The 23,505-nt window shown below is 40.1% G+C and overlaps 1 protein-coding gene across 2 annotated transcripts in view; it reads right to left on the reverse strand.

Moving 5' to 3' along the window:
* Positions 1-23,505, reverse strand: part of LOC107219889 — a 67,888-nt gene that overhangs the window by 3,058 nt on the left and 41,325 nt on the right. Inside the window, exons 4-10 of one of the 2 annotated variants that reach the window (XM_046734735.1) lie at positions 14,173-14,405; positions 12,663-12,875; positions 5,725-6,615; positions 5,333-5,413; positions 3,980-4,310; positions 2,622-2,845; positions 1,169-2,324 (exon numbers count right to left, since the gene is read on the reverse strand). In XM_046734735.1, the coding sequence (XP_046590691.1) occupies positions 1,169-2,324; positions 2,622-2,845; positions 3,980-4,310; positions 5,333-5,413; positions 5,725-6,615; positions 12,663-12,875; positions 14,173-14,405 (3,129 nt within the window). The remainder of the gene's footprint in view (positions 1-1,168; positions 2,325-2,621; positions 2,846-3,979; positions 4,311-5,332; positions 5,414-5,724; positions 6,616-12,662; positions 12,876-14,172; positions 14,406-23,505) is intronic. The other variant, XM_046734736.1, reaches the window with a different exon arrangement.

Below are 23,505 nucleotides of genomic sequence, written 5' to 3' on the forward strand. Positions count from 1 at the left end.
CGATTTTAAAGATAACACAAAATGGTAATATCAAATTCTCAAAGGGACAATAATTTTTGGTTTTAGAACTGTAATCGATCATCACATAAGGATTATTGCTATTCTACAACAGTGGTCAGTTTTAATCGTCCCAGGTGAATATTTCAGTGTTAGACAAAACTTGTTGGGTTTCAAAGGGGAAGTACGATGTTCGTATGGCTCGGCGTGTAGAGTGTGCCATTTTTGAGATTTTACCAGTAACGTCTAATTTTAGATAGATAAGACGTATTTTTGGATAAGAGCAGCTGATAACGTGGTCAAAGATGAATTCGAAAAGGTGAAAAAAATATTGCTGATGGAAATTTTTTAGAATTCCTTTTTTCGAGTTTTTTCCCTTACTTCAGTACGTACAATTTGTCTTTCATCCTCGCTCAAAAGTTGTCTTCCGTTTACAAGATTGGCGACGGGTAAAACGGTACAATATTCTTCATACTTTTGTTTGATCTATGAATTACGGTCACAAACCTTTCAGCGAGGATGACAAACAAAAGTTTAGTTAAAAGCAAAAAAAAAAAAACTAATAATACAAAATTTTCTAAAATTTAATCTAAAAAAAAGAACCATTTTGCTTCTTCGAATTCATCTTTCGTTTCACTATTAACTGTATATATCCAAAATACATGTTGCTTATCCAAAATCAGACGGTTACTGACAAAATCTCAAAAATGGCAGACTTCACAAATTGACCCATATAAACCAGACCTTTCCCTCTTGACACCCTTCCATATTTGGTTTACTTTTTCACGAACTTTTCGTTTTTTGAGATATTCGGCTGGGCCAAAAAAATAGGCACCGATCACCTTGCAGTAGGTATCTGGATGTGAAGTAGTCGGTAGAATAACTCAACATTTCGATGAAAATACATTTGAACAAAGAACATGAAACTCTGGATATTTTACTGCAAAGATTTTCTTCCGAAATCATTAGTACTGGAAATGTTCGTTCGTATAATTTTTAAAAATGGGACACCCTGTGCAGTTTTTAAATCGAACACAGAGTGTAATCGGTCATCGATAAAATATCATTAATTGTCATACATGCATACATGCAGTATTTCCGCACGGCTATAAATGTGATTTCACTTAACTAAAATGCAATCGATTTCGATGTAAGACTATAAATATCTCACCTGATTTAATTTAGCCAGTTTCCTTGCGTACTCGATGGCACACGCCTCTGAGTGACTTCTTGTGAGATTACTATCGAATTCAATATCCGTCGGCTCTGTGCAATCCAAGCTTGAACTTCTGACCGCCTTTTCCAGTTCAGCCAACTTCTGCCGTTCGTTTAAAATTTTCAACTTCTTGACAAAGGGTAATCCGCAATATTCGGGGGATAAGTCGTCGACCGAAGCGTACATCTTAGTCTGCTGCCGAATGTGCAACAAGCTTCGTTTCACTCGTAACCTTCGAACCGGCGGACTTATTTGCGGAGAGCGATTCTTCTTCGTATCTCGAGTTTTCAAAGAGGCATCTTTCAGCATGCTCCACGGTTTTTTACCAACTATACTGCCACCGCTCTCGGTCGAGGCAGTCGGCGATTTCGCGGACGATTCCGCAACGGCAGTTTGGATTACCTCCTGGTTCCGTTCCATCTCAACCGTTTCTTCCGGTATAGAATTTTTCGGTAAAAGAGGTTCTTTCGCGGGTCCCTCTTTGTCCGACGTCGTTTCTTGATCATTTTTAGCCTTCAACAGAAGTATCCTCTGCAGAAGCGGCAAGTTCTGATTCGTCGGATTTTGAGCTTCGGGAACTTGTGTCGTCTGCGGCTCTACGGGGGCGCTTTGCGTTTCGACTACATTCTTCTTCTCCTCACGTTCTTGTTTTTCCTTCAGTAGCCTCAACCTGGACAAAAGTGGCAGCCCTGCACCGATCGGCGATACCGGCGGTTCGGCGTTACTCGAAGCCGATACTTCGTGCGCGTCCGCGTCGACTTTCGTTTGGCGTCGCAGCATCGGAGCTTTCGGCGCCAACGGTTGCAATTCCAGACTCTCCTCGGGTCTGGTGTTTCGCCTGCTTTTGCGGAGGACGTTTTTAAGACCCTTAACGTCGCTCCTCAACTTGTCAACGATTCTTTTTCCGGTGCTATTGTCGGACGAGTCGTGTCCCGGGGACGTCGGCTGTCTGACGGATCTGGCCACTCTCTGAGCCTCCATAAGACGCTTTCGGCCCAGGTTTTGTAAAATTTCTTGAGCCTCTGGGTAATCCTTCATCGCCCCCAAAACATCCTCCCGAGAAAGGCTGAACAATTCTGAGTAACCAACTGATCTCACGTCCGCCGTACGCCTAAACAAACGCAAGAAACAAATTTTACTCTGGCGAGGAATGAACTAAATTATCATTCCGGAAGCGGAAATTTGTTTTACTATTTTTAGACAGTTGGGACGAGGAAAATGAGTTTCCATTCGTTCGAATACGGTATTATTGACGCCGACCTTTATGAAGTTTGGCATTTTCCCTAACGAGGACAATGATATAATACTTACATGAAATCTGACTTGATTGTTAATAATGCTCGTATAACTTTTAGTCGTTGTCGAACAGATATTTCGAAAACTCGAATAAGGGGAATTAGAAACTTACTTATTTAGTCCATCCAAATTGAGAATACCAATTTCCCCGAAAAAGTCGCCTGCTTTCATAGTGGTCAAAACCCTTCCAGTTTCACTGATCACCTCCAAGATCCCATCGGCTATTATAAACATTTCTCTAGCAACTTCACCTTTCCGGCATATCGAGTCCCCTGGGGTGAAGATGTACGCCTTCATTTTAAGAACTAAGTCGTGAAGAAATTCCGGTTGGCACTCCTAAAATTGAGAATTTGAGAATTTTGTTATTCTTGAAACATTGACTACGTGTATTGAAGTTAAGTTGTTTTGAAACGATTTAGAATAATCTCACCATTTCGAAATTGCATAGACAGCGTAATGTTTTTGCAAAAATCGGGGCAGAGAAAATTTTGAAACGCGTTTTTTCCGGGTGTTGGGTACAAACGGACTGTTGGACGCTTTAAGCTATGGTAATTTTATTTGTAACTGTTAATATATATGTACTGCGTGTTATTCAATACATCTTTGAATTTATGTGGAAACTAATTTGCTTTGCAAATTACGTCCGGAATTATAATGTTTTTGTGTGCGAAAACATAATTACGGCACGTTATTCGCTGAACTGCATGTAAATGGGAACGTGAACCGATATTCGCGATGGTTATATTTGTTTATCAACAGCCAGTTCGGTTAGAGTGGGTCAAACCGATTATGCAGCAGCTGCCTCAATCAATCAATTATTGCACCTTAGTGAACACCGAGTTAAATTTATGCAATATATACATTTCGTCGAGAGACGGTATTATAGGTATGTATTCTATGAAATAGATGAATAAGCAATATTCGCAATAAAAATCATAGTACAGCCAGATGTTGACGATATAACATTACAGGTAGGAATGAATAATAGGTCGTAATGAAAAAATTTCATTTTCGAAATCAGTCTTACTCATACGCTGATAACCATCTTCAGGTTCCCAGATGACCATTAAATTGGAACACTCGTCGGCGATTTTCGGTCACATACTAAACGCAATTCTTAAGTCGTCTGTCTTTGTTATGCATTATACATATTGTATTATATAACCTATACACACACGACCAAAGAATTGCAATTATTATGAAAAATATATAACGACCCTGAACTGTTGTAAAATTGAAATTTAATGGTCATATAGGATCCTGGAGATGCTGTCCCTTAGAAACGTAGTTTGTTTAGGTGGGTTTTCACAATTTTAGAATCAAATTTCTCACCGTACAGAAAAGACTGATTTCAAATATGAAATCCTTTCGCTCCGCCCTAACGAATGGCTGCGGAACAATATACCGATATTACAACTTTTACAACGATACAAGTTGTTGGTGTATATTGTTTTTTTTTCGTGAGCTCACCTGAAAAATGGTAACTTTTTTTAGGACGGACAAATTGACGTGCAACGCGAGCTCAGTCTTTAATTTATCTGGTAGCAATCCTAGTGCCGTGTTGATGTCACCTCCGCCTTGAATTCTTCCGCGTGACCAGCTGTAATCGTACCATCTTAACACTCTTCTTTTCATGCCTCCGGGAACCTTGTGGTGCCTCATATAAGTCTTGGCACCGTCCAGTAACCTTTCAAATTCCAAACGATTGGCGTTTCTGTTCGTTATTACGTTGCCAACTTGCCCGACGATGGTAGCGAATATGAACACTCCGATGAGGTAGCTGACAATGGTGAAGACGTACCTGCGAACCAGTGGGAGAATCAATCAGTTGAGTAGGTAAAGTTGCTGCGGTATGGCGAGCGGCCCCCGCCGGAGCCTTTCTTCACCTCTTCTTTAACATCATTTTTTCCATTATCTTTCTTAGACTTGCACTGTTCACTTCATTCTTATTCCCTTATTACTTGCCTGCTTTTTCATCTCGTTTTTCAAATTTTCCTCGACTCGTTTATCATGTTACCGTATGCCCTTTCAAATAGGTATACCAGTATTCATAGTCATGGTATACGGTTCACCGAATATTCTACGTTTCAAATAATTCTTTTAGTTATTACAACAGTCTAAGAAACACGGATTCCTTAGGTCAAACAAATAAAGGAAGCACTGTGTTCACGAATTTTGAAACTGCCGTCAACCTTGGCCCAAACTTTATGTCTACTTGGTTATATACGCTGTTTCAGGTACTGGTCAGCGAAAGAAGGTTTGAATTAAATATCTCATGTCCCGTGGAAGTCCCGATGCGTAGACTGCGGTACCAATTATGAAGTGTCCGAAGTAGAGGTTGCGGATTGTCTCGTGAATATGAAATTGGGATCGAAATTTACATAAGCAATTACTGAAAGTAGTCTCCTAGCGTACCTGTCGGTATACTGTTCGTCCTTAGCAGGATGTCTTATGCAATTCTAGGGTAAATACACGATCCTACGGTGAATTAATTATGCCAACGTAATGAGATTACCTCACAGTGAGATCCTGACAATTTGCCTTGACGCAGTGAGGTTTAACCATCTCATCTCTGTACTTAATGAGTCGAGTAAAAGCGTTTATATACCCATTATCCGATGTTCTTGGTACGAGCATGTTACGTATCTCATCCTCCGAAATTATTTCACGATCGTTGAATCGTTATCGTTTTCACAAGCGAGTCTTCAACGAAACTACATGTGACTATGAATACTGGTGCTCGGATTCTTTTAGACTAAATATGTTTCTTCAACGTTTTGTGAAAAAAGGTTGTCTTATATATTTTGGGAACGATACAGATACCCTCCGTTATGCTTGAACTGCAGAAGCCGGGACAGTCGGCCACGTCGAGCGAGGCTCCGGGGATTGCCACCCGCCATGACTCTGCCAACACAACAACACGCCACTCACCATTCTAATTCCTAGGCACTAGTTTGCTATGAGAAATGCAAGAGGTAACGGAACCGTGGCAGCGGTAAAACTTAGGAGGAATTATTGTTCAGCTGGGAATTTTAACGTGCGCGTGTTGGAATAAACTGCCACAATCCTTTGGGACGTGATATTTGGAGCAAAAGTGACGACGGTCGTTCCGTTACCTCTCAATGTTGGATGATAAGATACGGTTAACTCCAAGCGAGGAGGAATCTATATGGTGAAAACGAAAGTGAATATAGTTATAAGTAAAAATCACTCACTCGGCGTTAGTTTCTGGCGTAGGCAAGTCACCGATGGTAGTCAACGTTAGGGTCGACCAGTAAAGGGATCCCAAATATTTTCTGGTCAGAGTGGCGTATTCTCCTGGCCTGTAAGGATACACCCAGTCTCCTTGGAAGCCTTCAGCTTCACTTAGTAAATAATAAAAACATCCAAACCAATGAGCGAGTATTAACAGAATGTGAATTAGATTTAAAACTCTCCAGAAGTTTGGGTATACTGTTCGCGATTCCACCATGTAATAATAGTCGTACACTCGATAAACTTTTAAAAATCTAGGAAACCTTAACAACGGGTTACTGCCGAGATTCACTTGCAAAAGGTCCAACGGCAGCAACGCGAGTAAATCCAGTATGAACGATTTCGACTTGAAGTAGTGTCCGGCTAATTTTTTACTGTTATACACCATCAGTCCTTGCTCAAGGTAGCCGGTGCGAAACTGCACACCAACGTCGAGAAAAAAAACTACATCGGTAAATCCGTCACATGCTAGCCAAGCAGCCGGTGCCAAGGCTTGGAGTTCAGGTAAACTTTGTCTCACTATCAGTGTCCATAAATTATATAGAACGCAGGTTGACAAAAGCATCAACCAGTAATAATAGAAGTTTTCGTCTGGATTCACGACAGTTTTTGGCGGGCGTTGCGTCCTCCGAGGACGTCTTCTGCGAACACCGGAATCCTTGTCGTCCGTTGCATCGCCTTCACCTTCAGCGGTGTCCAAAGTTTCCTGACTTTCCGGTATTTGTCGGGTGGAAAATCGCTTCAGGAACGAATCCTCGCGCTTCAATGGAGGCTTCTTTTGAATTGTTGATATTGCCGATGACAACTGAACCGTGGTTCGCAGTTTCATCCACCGCTGGTTACTCTTCGTTCTATAAAAGTTAAAGAGTTCCATTTAAACGATACTTTAGTCAAAAGATCAAGACGCGTTAATGCAATCACACTAATTTTCTTCAAAGTCGCATTACGTAACCAGCCAATCGTTTAGATTCATCATTTATTCCTGTATGCGAACCAAGAGCACTTCGTAAAAAGATCTGCTGGACACCACAACATAAAACTCTGCTTTTCCAAATCTGCACCTACTTCAACCCCCGAATTCCTATATCTCACCGAAATGATTCGACAGATATTAAATGGAAAAATATCGCTATCGATGTCGACGTTCGTGGAATGAGGATGCAGCAAGTACTTTTCGTTTTTTCAAATGATTCTGCAATGAAAGCACATGGATATGTTCCACGACGTGCCACCAATGCGGGAGCGTGATTCCGAGCACGTTAAGGTAAAATTTACACTCCGTTGAAGGAGAAGACTTGAGTTGTGATAAAATTCTACGCGTCAGCTCGAACGGTTATTTCACATCTCCGACCGAAAGACACTATTCGATTTTATGGCTGACTTGGGAGAGCCACAGTATTCAAGGCACGAGTCGAACAAAGTATACGACAACCACGATACCCGGTACCATCACTATCTAATTTAAACCGCGCGTGGGATCAATTTTTCAGTATCGTGCATTGAAAGCCCCACATAGAGGAATATCGGAACGAAGCGATAATTATCGTCGTTCGTATCAGCGATTCAGAATTACCTCTTCATCGCCTCCAAGCAACGACATCGTAATTTTTATTTCTTTCTCAGCTTGTCTAAAAGTTTATCTGCAAATGCGGGCGGATCGAAGAGGTCGAATCCGGGTCTCGTAAGTTAAACCATGTCCAATTTCCTGACCCAAATGCAACTCAGCAACATTTTTTCACCGGACCCATATCCCCTATGGGGAACCATAAACGTGTAAATGTGCACGGTCATGGCCGAGGGGCGCACATAAATCGTGAATCTTGCATCCGATCAAAGTAGACAAATACATTGTGCGTCAAGACTGCGGCGACGTGAAGAACTCAAGCTTTATGTTACATCAAAACAAGATAATCAAATACTCCTCCGACAGTTGTATGTATCAGTATAGAAACGCATAGAATCTCTTTTCATTCTTTTCAATCTGATGGTCGTAACAACAATTTGTAATAAACAAAGCGCAAATTATGCAGCTTGTCTATCTATGCTTCGAGATAGATGACAAGTAACGAGTGCTTGGAATTGCTGCCTGTATATTCTTCAATATCAAATGAATTATCTATTTCTATTTCAAACTAATCTACGGAAAATGCACAAAATATTGTACGACATGCATGTTTCTAAATGTGCATTGATGTTAGTGTCTTTCTAACGAGGTGTTGTAATTACGTATGTTGTTTTCGGTTTTCGCGCAATACGCAGTGAGTGTATTGATGCATTTTTTATTGCGCCTCATTCAATCGCTGTCCCAATCGAACATGATTCGATGATCGGTCGAAACCGACAGAAGCTGAGAATTATCAGCATCGAATTTTGATGTAGTTACAAACCAATTCGTCGGGCTTTTAATCTGTCATCAACCCGTTCACGATTCAGGCTTGGTAAATAATTTCCGCGAATAAATTACCATCGCGAAAATTTCGCAACGTTACGAGAACTCGAAAAATTGGAGCGTGACCGCAAGGGTAATGTGAAAATCAGACGTACATATCGGGATCGACCAGACGTGTGCATCGTAAAGCGAATTACGAGCGTACAAAGTGGAAAACACGTATACAACAAGGTATGAATTAATCATTTTTCTCCTCGCAATAAAAACAAAAAACGCCGAAACTCCTCGTGCTATATCGCGTTGTTGGCGAATCTTAGCAAAAAAAAAAAGAAAAAAAAGGGGTGAACCGCGCGAATGAGTCAGCGAAAAAATACTCGAGCCAAGAGCGGATATGACAACGCTTGTCACGGTGTTGAGGGGCTGAAAAACTGAGTGGCGAATCCGACGTGACCGACAAATGAACAAACGATTGATTAGTGTAAGGATGATTGACAGTCAAGTTGTGGAACGCGAAAATTTCAGCTTGTGAATTGAACGGTAGATTTACCTCCGCAGAAATTCGCAGACTGAGCTGCTGCGGAGAACATGAAGCAAAACAAGATATCGTCAAATTTATTTTTGCCCAATTGACAAAAGCTTAGAGCCGACCCATTAGCTACGTAACATTTAGTTCTTAATGCACGTTACAGTGAGCATGACGAACGGGCTTCGTCTGTGAATTAATTTGGTGTCCAGGATTTTTTATATCTCATACTCTTGGTCATACAGAAGAACGATGTTAATCGTGTAACGAGCGCATATGTTCGTTAGAACCTAATGGTTACGAAAATTATGCACGCGTGTAGATATATGAGATATTGTTAATTTTGGTAGAGTAGATCATGATATAATACATAGGTTTCTTCTAATTAAAAGTTTTTTTCGATCTTATTCTATTGCTATGAGCATGCCGTAAAAACCTTCGCGTGAACCAATCAATTTAGTTAACAGTATCTAATTATTATTAATCCAGCAAGCTCTAATTAAATTAATTCAATTGCAGAGTTGAGATGAAATGAAATTTTAATGAAAGAGTTCAAAGTGAACGAGAGCTGAATAAGTTGGTTAGCCAAAGAGTCAGATGGATGAGAGACAGACGGATAGACAGAAAGAGAAACACAGACAGATGGACGTGACAGAATATAGAGCATAGACAACAGAGTTAAGTAATACTGGCGATTACAGTTTCTAGTACGTACTCGTAAGTAACATTTCTCACTCTTCACAAATATGCTACATAAACATACCTTAGCACTTTAACATCGTAAAAATATATGCGCCGCTTGTCAGACTTTTCAAATACTACCTATATGGTGCTATTACAACGGAGGCACGGGTGTACACTTTAAAATACAAATAATATTGAGCAAGCAGAAGGTTTTGTGAACCGAGTTGAAAGTTTCTATAAATTGATGCATTTTAAAGTGTACACATCCCGCAAATGAATTTCAATATCAATTAATCTCTGTATCGTCGTCATTTTAGATCGCACAATCATGTACCAGTTTTCAAAGACCTTCATCTATTTGTCCTTAGATTATATTTTCATGCATCGAAAGAGAACTTCATGATTCCTTCGTCTTCGATCAGCCTGATTATTGATTTGCCCTTTCTCTTTGTACTGTATAACGGACTTTTTATTATTGAACAGATGAAACTCCTGTACTAAAGTTAAACGGGCAAGATGAGAAGAGCCTTGAGAGGATGAGTGTAGTAACAGTGAAATAAATTATTCTAATTAATTAATATCCGAATCAATAAAACTGAACGAATGTGTATGATGTCATTTCAGGGGAAAAAAGCAACGAAACTAGCACAGTATTAGTACGGCAATGAATGGAATCCCCCATTTCTGGCACAGAAATAATTCAATTTACATAGTACGTGAAAATTTAATTTAATTCTTTTGTCAATGATTATCCGCGTGAAAGATTTTCTACACCCAATGGAACGCCGTGAAAGTGTTATAATCGTATGAAAAAATTCTATTCCTATGAAACAGTACTGATAAATGTGTACTGAATTCAACGCTGTTATTGTATGTTTATTAACGATTGTGTACAGCGATAAGTAATATCGCATGGGAATGATAAAATTTATTTATAAAATTGAGCAGATATTAAACAGTTTTTACCCTTGCCTGACTTTCAGTTTTAATTTTCAGTTTTCCATTGGTTTATTATTTTTTCGAATTTTCGTAACATACATAGATACACGACAGCATACTTCTAACAATTCATTAAACAGCTGTATTATATACTTTACGAAATTTCTTTCGGATCTACTGCATTTTCCTATCTACTATACGAAGCATTTTGGAAAGTAGACGGGGTAGCACAAGTTAGTTCTTTCATTTTTGATCTGGCATATATAACTTGTCATTGAAGGTTTTTATTACATACCTACTCAATGGAACCGGCATCAGTGAATTCTGATAAATGACGAAATGACAAATTCAGTCATGCTCTAATCATTTACGGAAATTCTTAATTTTTGTAATCAACTAACAAATTACCATATTCAAATGCAATGATTCGGTTGTAAGGCGGTTTTAAGTTTAAGACTTTCGAAAAATCGTATAAGCCTCCGTTACATAAGTCAAGAAAATGATCTCATAAGAATTTTTCCATTAAATTTCATCCACCGATGCGATAAAGGCTTTCCCTGACAAGTCTGAGACCCTAAAAATTGATATTAGGCCTACGAGGCAATTTTTTCTTTTCCAGAGCAATCGTTATCAATTGCCAATTATGAAAGAAAGTTCACAGAGTTTTGATCCTTATAACCGTTGCAGATTTTTTTCATCAGTCTGAAAAAATGGTGTTCTTCGGGCGGGCAAAACTTTGCAATTCACGGCATTGAGTAAAGTTAATTCATCATAACGGTGCTCCGAAAGTTTACGGCTACTCCGATAGTCACGGTTTCATAAATCGAATCGTTGAATTTTTTAGCTACATTAAAAAATGGCAAGTAGGTCGAGTAGAAAAAATGAATCCCAATGGTTCAGTTCTTCCAAGGTTTCCGACGAATAAATACTCGTAAGACAAAAAATATCATTCAAGAGATCCAACCAGAAGCTACCTAAAGATTGCAGGATGTCCGGTCGCAGGGGTTCTTTACTTTACTGCATTTCTAAGAACATAAAACACTTCTGGCGAGGGTTCACGGTCGAGGGCAGAAACTTTGAATCCGACGCGCATACAGTATCTGACTTGCTTCGCGAAACATTTTAAGTCATACACATAGAGAAATTTCACGTATCCCCGGACTTGGACCCGACAGTTTCCGGAAGACCCTAAAATGTGCTACCCAGCATCCGTAACGGTGAGAGAAGGAAAATCGCATGGAAATGCGAGAGAAGACGGTACCAATAGCGGTACAGTCACGAAAACGCGAGCGTCCGTATGTAGTGTACAATGTGTTCTGTAACTCGGGCACAGGAAGCCGATAGTGGTGCTGTACGTGAAAAATGATGATGGTAGAGTGCGAGTGAAATTTTTTTCTCGCCTATACCGACGAAGTCATGATGCAATTTCAAAACTGGCTATATTTACCCGTTTCGGGCATAGATCTGTCCTGACCTCAGATTAACTCCAAGTTTTAAATTTGTGTAATATTCAGATCGTCGATTGCAAATCTTGACTCAAAATTCATGAATTCAGTTTTACTGAGTTTGTGGATTTGAGTTCGGGCACAGTTCTCAAAAAGCGCTGGGTACCAAGTTTCATCCAAAATCAAGTAAATGCTTGCATGGTTAACCGCCGTATTATATCCGTTATTTTGATCTTACAAATTTTGAGTTCAGATTCGTGGTCGGCAGCCTTAAAGACTCGAGATTTCTAAATTCAGAATCAGAGGTGTGTCGCAAAAATGCGTGTCTCAAATGGGCATAAATGATTAACTTTGTTGCATCGCAGCTTCGTCGGTTATAACACGCGGTAGAGAAATTTCACAAATACTTTACTATCCTCATTTTCCATTGATCAACACCGATACGGACTTGCTACGCGCAAGTTACAGGTCACCCTGTATATACAAGTCAGGTGTATGTTGCATATAAATCAAGGGGTTTACCACCCTTAAAATCTGTTTTACCCTACTCGCGTAATCTTGAAAAATCATTTGAAATATCCGAAATCCCCTGAAACCATGTGAAAGCTTTTGCAACCGTGGGATCTTGAAATCTGGCGCTAGACACAATCGGATGGACGGTTAATCCCCGGATGCAAATGCTGCGAATTACATATGCAGACCTAAGAGCGCATAATAGGTAACAGTAGAGTTGACAATCAGATGTATACAGGTATAACAAGAACAGAATAGTAGAGAATAGGTGGAAGTGTAGATTGTAGAAGATAGTCCAGAGTACCCGTGAGCCATGGGTGTTGCCTCGAATAGTGTTGTCAAATAGTGTTTGAAGTTCGAATTGAAGGTCGGAAGGTACCATCCAGCGCAACAAGAACCCGGTACCTCTTGATCTTACGGAGTGAAGAATATAGGGTCATCACGGCACGGACGTTGCTCCATTTTTGCGAGCCTCGCGTGCATCGTGGCCGTTTCGCAGCTTCGGCAACTGCAGCTTCGCCTGCACTGTCCAGAGAGTTGGACGCGGTTGATGTCGCGGCAAGCCCGTTGCTCATTGATTTCCGGAGCGAAGCTCGGCGACGATACCTTTCCGATGATCTGCGAATAACATACAATGCCCCTGCAGTGGGCTGGCTGTTCCTCCATCTGTCTACCTGTTTCGGGCGCTGTGCCGTGTCCTCGTTTGTTCATTTTCAAATTTAACGTTCAATATTTATACCAAGTAAATAGCATCCTGATTCGTTATGCACTCGAAGCTCGATCAATAAATTATGAATCAACCGTTACGTGTCGGTGGCACAAATTTTTAAAACAACCAGCCAATCGTTATTACTCGTAAATATCAAATACCTGAATTCAATTTCGCGAGAAGGGAGAGAGAGAGAGAGAGAGAGAGAAAAAAAAAAAAAAAGAATCAGGACTTTGCAAAAATTTGGCACGCAATTAAATCAATTGCAAATTATACTCAACAGCTCGCTGTTTAGTATACTGAAAAGCCTCGCTATAAAATTTTATCACCGTTGTCTGATCGCTTATCTTCTCCTCTTTCTTCTACTATCTTTATTATCGGAAAATTACACGGGCGGACAAATAATCGATCCTGGCAAGATGTCCTGTGCTTATTTACCCGTGAGTGCGTGTCTCTCGTTCTCGTGATATAGGGTATAAGTCAATTATTGCTTCCTGTTTACCCCAGTTACACGTAATACAATTCAATGTAACTGCCTCACGTTGCTTTATCCGACCATGTGATTGTACTTCTTTTTCTCTATTGATCGACATCAGGCGTATCCGTTCAACGGGCAATAACAAGGGGATAATCTAAAGTATACTAAATTCTACAATAAACTAAACCTGGGTATGTGGATAAAATGGACACATGACGTGACAGATGATAACTATGGTCAGGACAATCACAAGCGTGAATATGTAAATAATTAAATATATATGTAATTTGGTTAGCCAATGTTTCGTTAATTTTTACGTGGTAGAGGGTGGTTCCTAAGCCCGATGAGAAGCTCTAGGAATTCTGGATTAATAGACCATGCATGTACAGGTAGACTTCCTCGCCCAATCTATTAATACCATTACCTAATTGATGGCACAAAAACTGACGTCATTCCGATTCCCATCCACGTGTTTCTCATCCGCACAATTTGCAATTGAATTCCTACGTAGAATGCACGATTCGAATATCGCATTACGGATAAACGACAAGCAAATAACATAATTAACGACCTCATATCCTCGCGCCAAACGATTTCACCGTGAATTTATTACCCCCGGTACACCTGCTCTCTCATTTTCATCACAAAATCGAATTATTACGAAGGTACAGAATCGCGCCTCAGGCTCGGCCCGCTTTTTTTCAACCCCTTGTGAGGAACTCACTCACCTCGATCCACCCTGCCGTCGACTGCTGCTGTCATCCTCGTCGTCGTCTTCGTCGTCTCGGGATGTGGCCAAGGAGTGAGGAACCGAGGACGGCGCGCTGCTCCCCGAGTCTGGCCCTGGGACCATCCTGGATCCAGGCCCTGACCCACAACCCGACCCGCCAGGCTTGTGACCGTGGACTGATGGTGGGGCCAGCCCACCCGCCCGGCCCGCGTCGTTCTCCGCCCGATCCACCTGATGGCAATGCGATTCTAACTCGTTTCAATTTTTTCCAACCCACTTATATTCGCCTTCAATTATCGACTTTCAATCAATCGCTCCGTTGGTGATATCATTATATTTCCGCTCGAGTTAAGGAGGTCGGTCGGCCAAAAATCCTTTTTTTTTTATTCATTTTATTACGAGATGGTCTTACATCGAGGAATTGTGAAATTTATTGTGCTTGCAGGCTACGAGGGTTCCTTCAAGTCGCACAAAACCAGAAAGTATTGGATTATAAACAATACCTTAAATGTCGATGCCACGGTTCAGATAGCTTCAAGATGGTTGGAAATCTGGTGGATTCGTTCCATTTCATTTTACGATGACTAATTTTATTCGGAAGACTATCTTCTACAAACTACTGAAACGGATTATCTTTTTTTTTTCAGCAGTCAACTTGATCTTCTCGTTTCAATAATAATCAACAACCACGTAATGTTGTAAAATTAAATATTTAACGGTACGCAAACGAGATTTGAAAAAAGTCTATCCGCTGATTTGTAGAAAATAATCTCCTGAATAGACTGAAATCGGATGAATTTACGTGTAGATTTTTAACGATTTTCAAGCGATTTGAAAAGAAGCATCAGTATCTAAGATTTCGTTTCTAATTCCATTATTTTCTGTTTCTGTATTCTTCAAAAGATCTTCGGTAACTTAACTTATGAATATGATATTTTGCCAAATATTAATGAGTTGCAATTTACAGCTATTTCTTAATAAAACTAATAAATAGTATCGATGCTTAGCCAACCAGCTTCCTTAAACCACTCGTCGACCTGGTGGAAAAGCTCAACCCGTCTAGAGTTTCAATTCGTAATTCATTCAACGAAAGCGAATTCCACCCTGCATACTGCTATTAATCAAAACAAGCCCAACGGCACGCTGATGACTATCCTGACCTAAAATTCATTCTCTGTATGCAACGAAGCAGTTGGCCATTCATAGAGCTCGCTATCAGTCCGTCAGTAAAACTGAGAATCCAACCTTAGATTAACGCTAGGAAAGTTACTCCGCAGCCCAGCGAACTCCAGTTTTCGATTCACGCTTCTTGGGTTTGATTAACCGTGACTATAACTCGACTATCAGGTCATTAGATTAGCCGAGGATATTAATTTATTGTTTTACTTGAACAATACAGGAGTGTATTACAATACAGGCACCTGATTAACTTCGAACAAACAGTTTCTATACAGCGAACGTGAACTTCGCTTGATACGATTAACATGATATTGTAACATAATTGAGGAAGTGACGACGAGAGAGAGAGAGAGAGAGAGAGAGAGAGAGAGAGAGAGAGAGAGAGAGAGAGAGAGAGAGAGAGAGAGAGAGAGAGAGAGAGAGAGAGAGAGAGAGAGAGAGAGAGAGAGAGAGAGAGAGAGAGAGAGAGAGAGAGAGAGAGAGAGAGAGAGAGAGAGAGAGAGAGAGAGAGAGAGAGAGAGAGAGAGAGAGAGAGAGAGAGAGAGAGAGAGAGAGAGAGAGAGAGAGAGAGAGAGAGAGAGAGAGTTCAGAAAAATTCAATACAAATTGTACGCATAAACGCGAGCTTTTTTTCGCCAGCCGAATGCCAAGGATTGATAGAAAATCGTAGGATTTGGAATATGACGCTATTAATTAATTTTAAAAGCACTTAATTTTTCGCGTCAATTCACCCGTAATTAAGTATAAATTGCCTGCGGTAGACGAGATATCTCTCCCTCCATTATAAACCTCCTTATATACATATAGTAAAAACGTTTATACTCCGAAGAATTCCTATTAAACCGCAAATTAAAATGATAATTAACAAGCGTTAGCCAGCCGCTGGTAAAGTCAACAGTATAGTCCGAGAGTATCTATTGTTTCGTGAAAATAATCAAACCCCATACAATTTTCACTGGATAATTATTGACTCGCTATGGGATAATCAAACGCGTTTCTCTGCAGCTACTCGTGATAGCAACGAAATTGATATTTACGAGGTATAAGCGTCCTCCGCAATGAGCCTGATTGTATCGTGTTCGTGCTGCATCCGATAATCCAGTTGCATCATAACCGCGCCACTTGACAATCGCCATAACTTGTTCGAATTTATTAATAATTTTACTGCCGAGTATTGCCGCTCTCCCTGATATATAATATAACGCCTCATGCATAGGAGAGAGAATTATCGTACAGTAAAGGATTTCGCATGTCTAATTTTTCGTCACATTAGGTTCGATCCGAGAGAAACTGAATCCCACCGAATTGCGCGTTTTTCTTGCTGCAAATCTCAACCGTATATTCGTGTAGGTACTCTTTGCATAAAGGCAATGCATTCAGCTTATTTGGGTTACTCGGCTGTACAACATATTACCTTGACATGAATGCTACGATTTACGACGTTTCCTGCACGAATTTGAGTCTCGTTCGTGCTGATATGGCAGAAAAATTTGAACACCTTACCAAGAGGCAAAAGGTCACTGTAACATTACATCGAGAAAAAAAGTACACTGGGCTCGAAATGAGGCTGCGAAAGTCTCGCTGAACACTGATTCATTGGGCACGGCTCGATTGATCGAGTTCGGATTTACTTTGCATTTGCGTAAGCTAATTAAACATCGATAAGAAAGGAATAAATCCACCGCGACTCATCGGGAGCAGGAAAAAAAACCAATTTATTAACCTAATTTCTTGGTATACTATCGTGATCTGATCTGAAAAAGACTGTTCCTACTGAAAAATTTCAATCAAGCGCAACGAAGCGAAGAGTTTGTAAAACGTTTCATTGAACAGCCCGCAATATGAAATGATTGTCTATATTTGTTCAAGAGAAAACTGAATACCATTTACCTCTGTGCCAAATTTTAATTCATCGTGTTCAATTGAATCGCTCATAACCGGCATGAGCTTTCCATAAAATTAATTGATTGATTCGAATTCGCTTTTATTGTCCGAATGGAACGTACGAGGAGGATTATTTGTACGATAGAACCGGTGTCTGTTTGAGTTCTGTTTTAGATTTATTTCTGGTTCGCACACAGCTTAGACACGTCGAAATTCATTCGATATCTTGTGTCCACAATCGAATCTAAGCAAATGTTGGACTCCGTCCAAGAAATCGTTGTGAGCGGTGAAATTTTTCCTTTTATACCATTCCCAAACAAGATTCTTTCCAGCATGTAGGATCAACGATATAATTTGGTACAATATTCACGTATCCGGAGGAACGTGCGTCTCTCGCTTTCTGATCGCCTGCCTGACGAGCTCACTTATTGGTCTCCCAGGTTAAATTGGATTCAGCTCAATTCCGTGACGTTCAAAGTTTCGCGAAAGGTATTTCGAGGTTGCGTGAGGCACGTGAATAATTGAAATTTCCCGACACTGTTACGGGACATCATCGGTACTAGACGAAGGTTTCAGTTTTCCCGTAAAGTCAATCACTGCCCGAGTGAAAAATTCATTTTCATGCCGGTAACATTGGTGATATTAATTTTATCGATCCCATCTACCTGATTGAATTCACGAACCGTGAAATTGTTTCGATTTTTATTCACGGGATATATGTAATGAAATTTTTGTAATTGGATCAAACTGCGATCGTTATAGTACTTCAGGAGCAAATAATCCGTTTCAAACACCTTCGAGAATGGGGGAAAGAAAGCCAAGCAATGGGGGGAAAATTTGATAAATTCACCCCATCGCGAAATGGTCAAGAAAAAATTTTGTTGCGAATTCTCCGTGCGCGCGATGTGTAAATATATACTTTGGTGATGATCCTCCCGAAAAGCTCGAATATCACGAGTGTTCCATGGGTGAAATTGATTCGCAACGCTCTTTGAGCTTCGGTCACAAGCTTGAAAAACATTCCCATCATCTTCCCTACGACATACGTGACTTTCGTAGTGTGACGTTCAACGGCATTCGGACAAGCTCCTCATGGAGCCGGTGGATGAAGGGCTAAATTGTCCGTCAGTCAGGAACACGCAAGGCGTGTCGAGTGCGGTTTGAGAGGTGTCCCTGCATCCCGAAATCGGTCGACACCGAAAATTTAACCCCAGAAATCCCAGACGAACAATCCCAACAACGCAGAGGCGGGTTTTAGATTGAATTTTCACACGAGACGGAAGTCTTGTTGGATAAAGGGCGAGCCTCGTAGGGAAATCCTCCACACCCTCTTCCTCACCCTGTGGTATCGTTATTTGTCCTCTTCCTCTTCCTCGGCTTCTCGTCCTTTTCTTCCGTCACGTCACCCAGATTTCCCTCTCAGGGATATTGCACTTCAGCCCGTATACGTACACAATCTTCCCAAAGGTTCCTCCGGGACCTAAACTATGCCACTGTTTTACAGCGTTCGTCAACCTCTCCTCTGCACGTATATATATTATACCTGTGCAAATGCCTCACGTAACGGGGGTCGCTTAAAGCGGCATTAAATCCCTGTGGCTACCCCTCTGCTGCTGCAGCTAACAATAAACGGTTGAAAATATTTCATGATGTAACACCGGCCGGCTATGGAAAAATTAGGGATGGTAATTGGGGGAATGGATCCCTGAAACGGGGGTAGGGGAGGTTTACCGGAAAGTACAGTTTTACGGAAAGCTGTGACTAATGAAAAGTACCAAAGTGGTTTACGAAATTTTCCACTTCGGTTAATCTAGCCGATACCGATATTGCTTTTACTGTATTGCAAAGAAGAAGACGGTACATGGGTAGAAGAAAAAGAGCAGATATTACTCAAAACTACAGAAAAAGAGGGAAACAGCAAGGCTTTTGGTAAACAACATCCGTGTCAGCTATATTTTTTGGTATAAATATCGCTGATTTTACTCTGCACACAGTGATTTTCACGGTTTCTAGGGTAAATTTTGTATTTTACGAAGTAAAGTTTACCAAAAAACCTGACGTGTCCCTCTTTTCTTGCTATTTTGAGTAGAATCTTCTCTTTTATTCTTTCCGTGTTCAGCTGAATGTGATTTTAACTTGGACTTTGTTTACGGACATGGTACATCGAAGTTACGTTTTCTTGTTTACAGATTTTAACCCGTACGCTACGCTGGAGAATCCACATCAAAAACAGAGATATCAAATAACGTGAAAAATCCTGGAGTACTCTTTAAGCATTACATTTCAACACAAATTATTTATTTCAATAAAATGAAGTGTTTTAATACGGGAAAAAAATCATAAAACATCAAAATACCGGAAAATGGATCATTCTACTCAAATAATTATAACACAACAAATTTTCAATATTTTGAGCTGAAAATTAACCGATAAACTCTCAAGACACAGATATTTAAAAAAAAAAAATAAGGAGATACTCCACAATGGAAAAAAAGGTATTTGAGTTTTTGAAAAAATAATGAATTAACGGTTTTTACGATATTTTATTATTTATCTTGGATTAAAACAGATTATTTTGGATGTTTTTCATATGGAATTTACGGTGAACATACCGTGGGGTCATTTTAACCCTGGTGCGCAGCGTATGGGTTAAAGGGACTAGTATTTCGCGATAACTAATTACAACAGAAATCAAAAATTCATTTTCTCAACCAGCACTATGTATTGTGGGGGTTTTGGAAAAATCATAGTCAACTGATGTTTACCGTTTGAACATCAAAAACCACATTTTACTTCATTAATTCATGGGCCGTACGCAGCATTAATTTTTCAGTAAAAGATTGAAGGCTCATCGTAAGTCCAATTTCACTTCATGAGGTAGTTACTCTTTACAAGGTATGCCACTTCCGTTTAAGTGCAGAGATTATTTTACTTCTCACTTTTGGCTAAGTTATGCGTGAAACTAATGTACGTCTTTTTTCTAAATTTTCATCAATGTTCAGATTATAAACGAGATTATTAAAACTTTTGCGCTGATTCTTGTACTACAGCAAAAATGGTTTTCTAAAGAGAAAACTGAGTGCCTTGTGAGTCAAATCGGACTAACGGTGATAATTTTTAACTTTACGACAAGTAGCTAGTTTTGCTAAAAAATGGTCTATGAATTCTTCATGTTCCTGAACCTTGTATCCATGAATTAACTGTATAAAATATGGTTTTAATATTCAAGCAGTAAACATCGAGGAAGAATTTTTTGAAAACGTCAGAATATATATTATGTACCTATTTGAGAAAAAAGTAGATAAATACGGATACAATTCGGTTCGCTACCCACTTTTTCTCCATCTTTCGATGGCTGTCTCGTACTTACACGAGAAACTTGAACATTCGGCTTTGTAGATCCAGGTAACTACGGTACATAGGTAAAACTGCTGCAGGAATGCTAAGAACGAACAGACCTGCAGAGTAGTTTCAGCAACTAATATCTTACCGTGGAAAGTACATATTATGCTATACCTAAGTGCACGTTTGCTCCGTACGTATTGCGCCCGTGGGCAGAAGACAATTAATTTGAGCGTGGCTTCGTGCGAGGGAAATGCTGAAGCTACGTTATCGTGAAATTCTCGAAGCCATGACAGATTGATTGACAGGTATTGGGCAATTTTCAAAATGAGGTAATTCGCGTTTGGTGAATCTTGCCCGGGTACTATTTTAAACTTGTGTTAAGGCAGCAAAGGTCAGGACATTTTCGAAGGTTTCCAGTCTCCAAACACCGGCACCGTCGATATTTCGTCGTTTAATCGAATTCCATTCGAGTTAATGTGTTTAAGAATATTTCCTCTTTTACTGCTCTTATCGAGTTTCAATTCCCGGCTCGTCCATTTAACGTAAATGATGGAAGTGGTTGGCTCGAGTTTATGTACCCGGTACGCGAGTTGGCGGAAAGATTAAGCGAACGAAAGCATGTCAGGTCGAAGTCTGAAGGTGATTAAGGTATGGCTACATCGAGTCAGGCTAATCAAAATTATCTTATTAACGAAAAGTCATTAATATCTAAAGAAATAAAACACCAAAATGAAGAAAAGTTCCTCAAGAACAGCAGGGCGCGTTTTTACTCCCTAAACGGGAAAACGATGTCCTTTGTCCATGCTTTACGTTTTGAGGGTGTTCAGCGCAGCGGGGTTCACGTTGCTTTGTAAACGTCCTTCTAGACGTGCTTTCGTCGTGTGTGTTTTAGCTGTCCATTTACACAATGTTACAGGATGTCAGGATCCCCGCTGTGGAATTGGGTACGAACAGGACGACTCTTGATATTAGACGTCAGGTTATTTGAAACATTCTCGAGATTTCAGAGCAACCCCTCTAGCCGTTTTCACATGTATCACGTAGACTTGCAGAGAATTTCATACCTTATTCGAGCGCAGAAGTGTGTATGGGGTTGTGTTTCAAGGGGGTGGCGCACTAGATATCGAACCTAGTCTATGCCGAGTTGAGTAGTCGATTTGTATTTTCAGAATCCTCGTTTTACAACGGTCCTTCGATCTATCGACGTTCAACCTGTTGACAAAAGTTACAGGATCATTTGTCGTCGCAACGGACGTTTGTTCTCTGCCTTTCGGTAGTTGCCAAAAAGTTGCTTGGCAAAAATTTCATTGTGGTTAGTTGAAATTTTTCATCTATACTTGACGCTCGTACGCTGATCAATCAATTGCAACAGAAGATGTAAACAGTGCAAACTAGAAGAAAATAAATTTTTCATACAATCAATTGGATAGTTTTAAGGACGGAGTAGCTGTCCAACGGCTTCGTGCAATGAACACTCTATCGACGAAGCAGCTAGTGCATAAATTGTGCGGCAATAGACTTGCAACCCATTTGCAGACTTCCATTAGGTTTTTTCGATGCCCGATATTCGAGAGGCGAGTAGTAACGTATCGCTGAATGCAATCGGAGTACTGAATATTTTAGATTCGGTTTGCCGATACGACTTTCTAGAAGGAAATATAGACTTGATTTTACAGCGACAGAATTTTATTCACTGATAACAGTTATCGAGTGACAGGCAAAGTTTGCCAAATGTCTTGCCAAGCCGTGATTCAATTCGCGACGCGTCTCGTACAATTTTTGATGTACAGGAGTCATATTACAACTATAACGTAACTTCGAATGTATCTTCCTGCAGTCTACGGATGCACACGACAATTTTACCCTGTACTATTCGCAAGAGCTTTTGGCTTAACGCCACCTTGCGGTACTGATTACATGAGTCTAAATATAAATGACGGCTCGAAGATTGACCTCCTTGGGTTTAAATGTCGTTGTAGGGGTCGCAAAAAAAAAACGAAGTAGAATATGAATGAATTAATTACACAGCAGACTGAATTATCTGCTTCTGGTTGGCGACCGCGCGGCGTGAAGAAAGATTCGAAACACTGTGTGTGTAGCGGCTCTGCTTTTTCCAGTATATAGATGTGTTCAAACTTGCTGAATTATTTATCAGGTATACATGACTAGGTATACATATATACACAATATCTGTACACATCCAAAAGCGAGGCTTGTCTGATTTTATTATGGTACCATTAAATTCAGTCTCTCTATTCGCCGGGTTGACACTCGAGAATTCGTCGCGTTCAAACTCCTGTATCTATTCTGATTTATTTATTTTTTTCTCTTCGGAGATTTTACTCCCAGAAGAGTATAGGTATGTACATATATACAGGTATAGGTATATACGCCGAGAAGCGGATTGTCCATGCTTGGGAAGCCCTCGACTCTCTTTTGCAAAATCTAGTCGAGTTTGCGGTTGGGGGGAACCGGATACTTAAGGCGCCTTAAGGACTTAAGAAACTCGGGACTGACGATGAAAGAATTGGCCAGAGAGAACGTTCCGAGTCTGAAGTAAGTAAGCTATACCATTTCACAGGAATTGAATTTTTCAATTATTATTCTTAGCTTATGGTAGAAAGAACGCGGTAATCGGTTAATGATGAAGAATTCGACACGATGGCTCCTTTCTCAATTGTACGATTCCAAATAAGAAGTGTTTATTCTCAAATGTATTCTCACCCGCATACGTATCGAGTCTTCAAATGAATACAGTTATTGGTTTCTATTTACGTATTTCATTATCGACTACCCACGGCTGTTTAGAATTTATAACAAACCGTGGTGACGAATTTTCTAAATAAAGGTACCAGTAAATCAGGAGTAACAGGACGACGTACTACGAAGATTATTGGTCCTTACTTGCTTAAAAATAATGGTC

This window comes from Neodiprion lecontei, chromosome 3, assembly GCF_021901455.1.
Source record: "Neodiprion lecontei isolate iyNeoLeco1 chromosome 3, iyNeoLeco1.1, whole genome shotgun sequence".
NCBI lineage: Eukaryota > Metazoa > Arthropoda > Insecta > Hymenoptera > Diprionidae > Neodiprion > Neodiprion lecontei.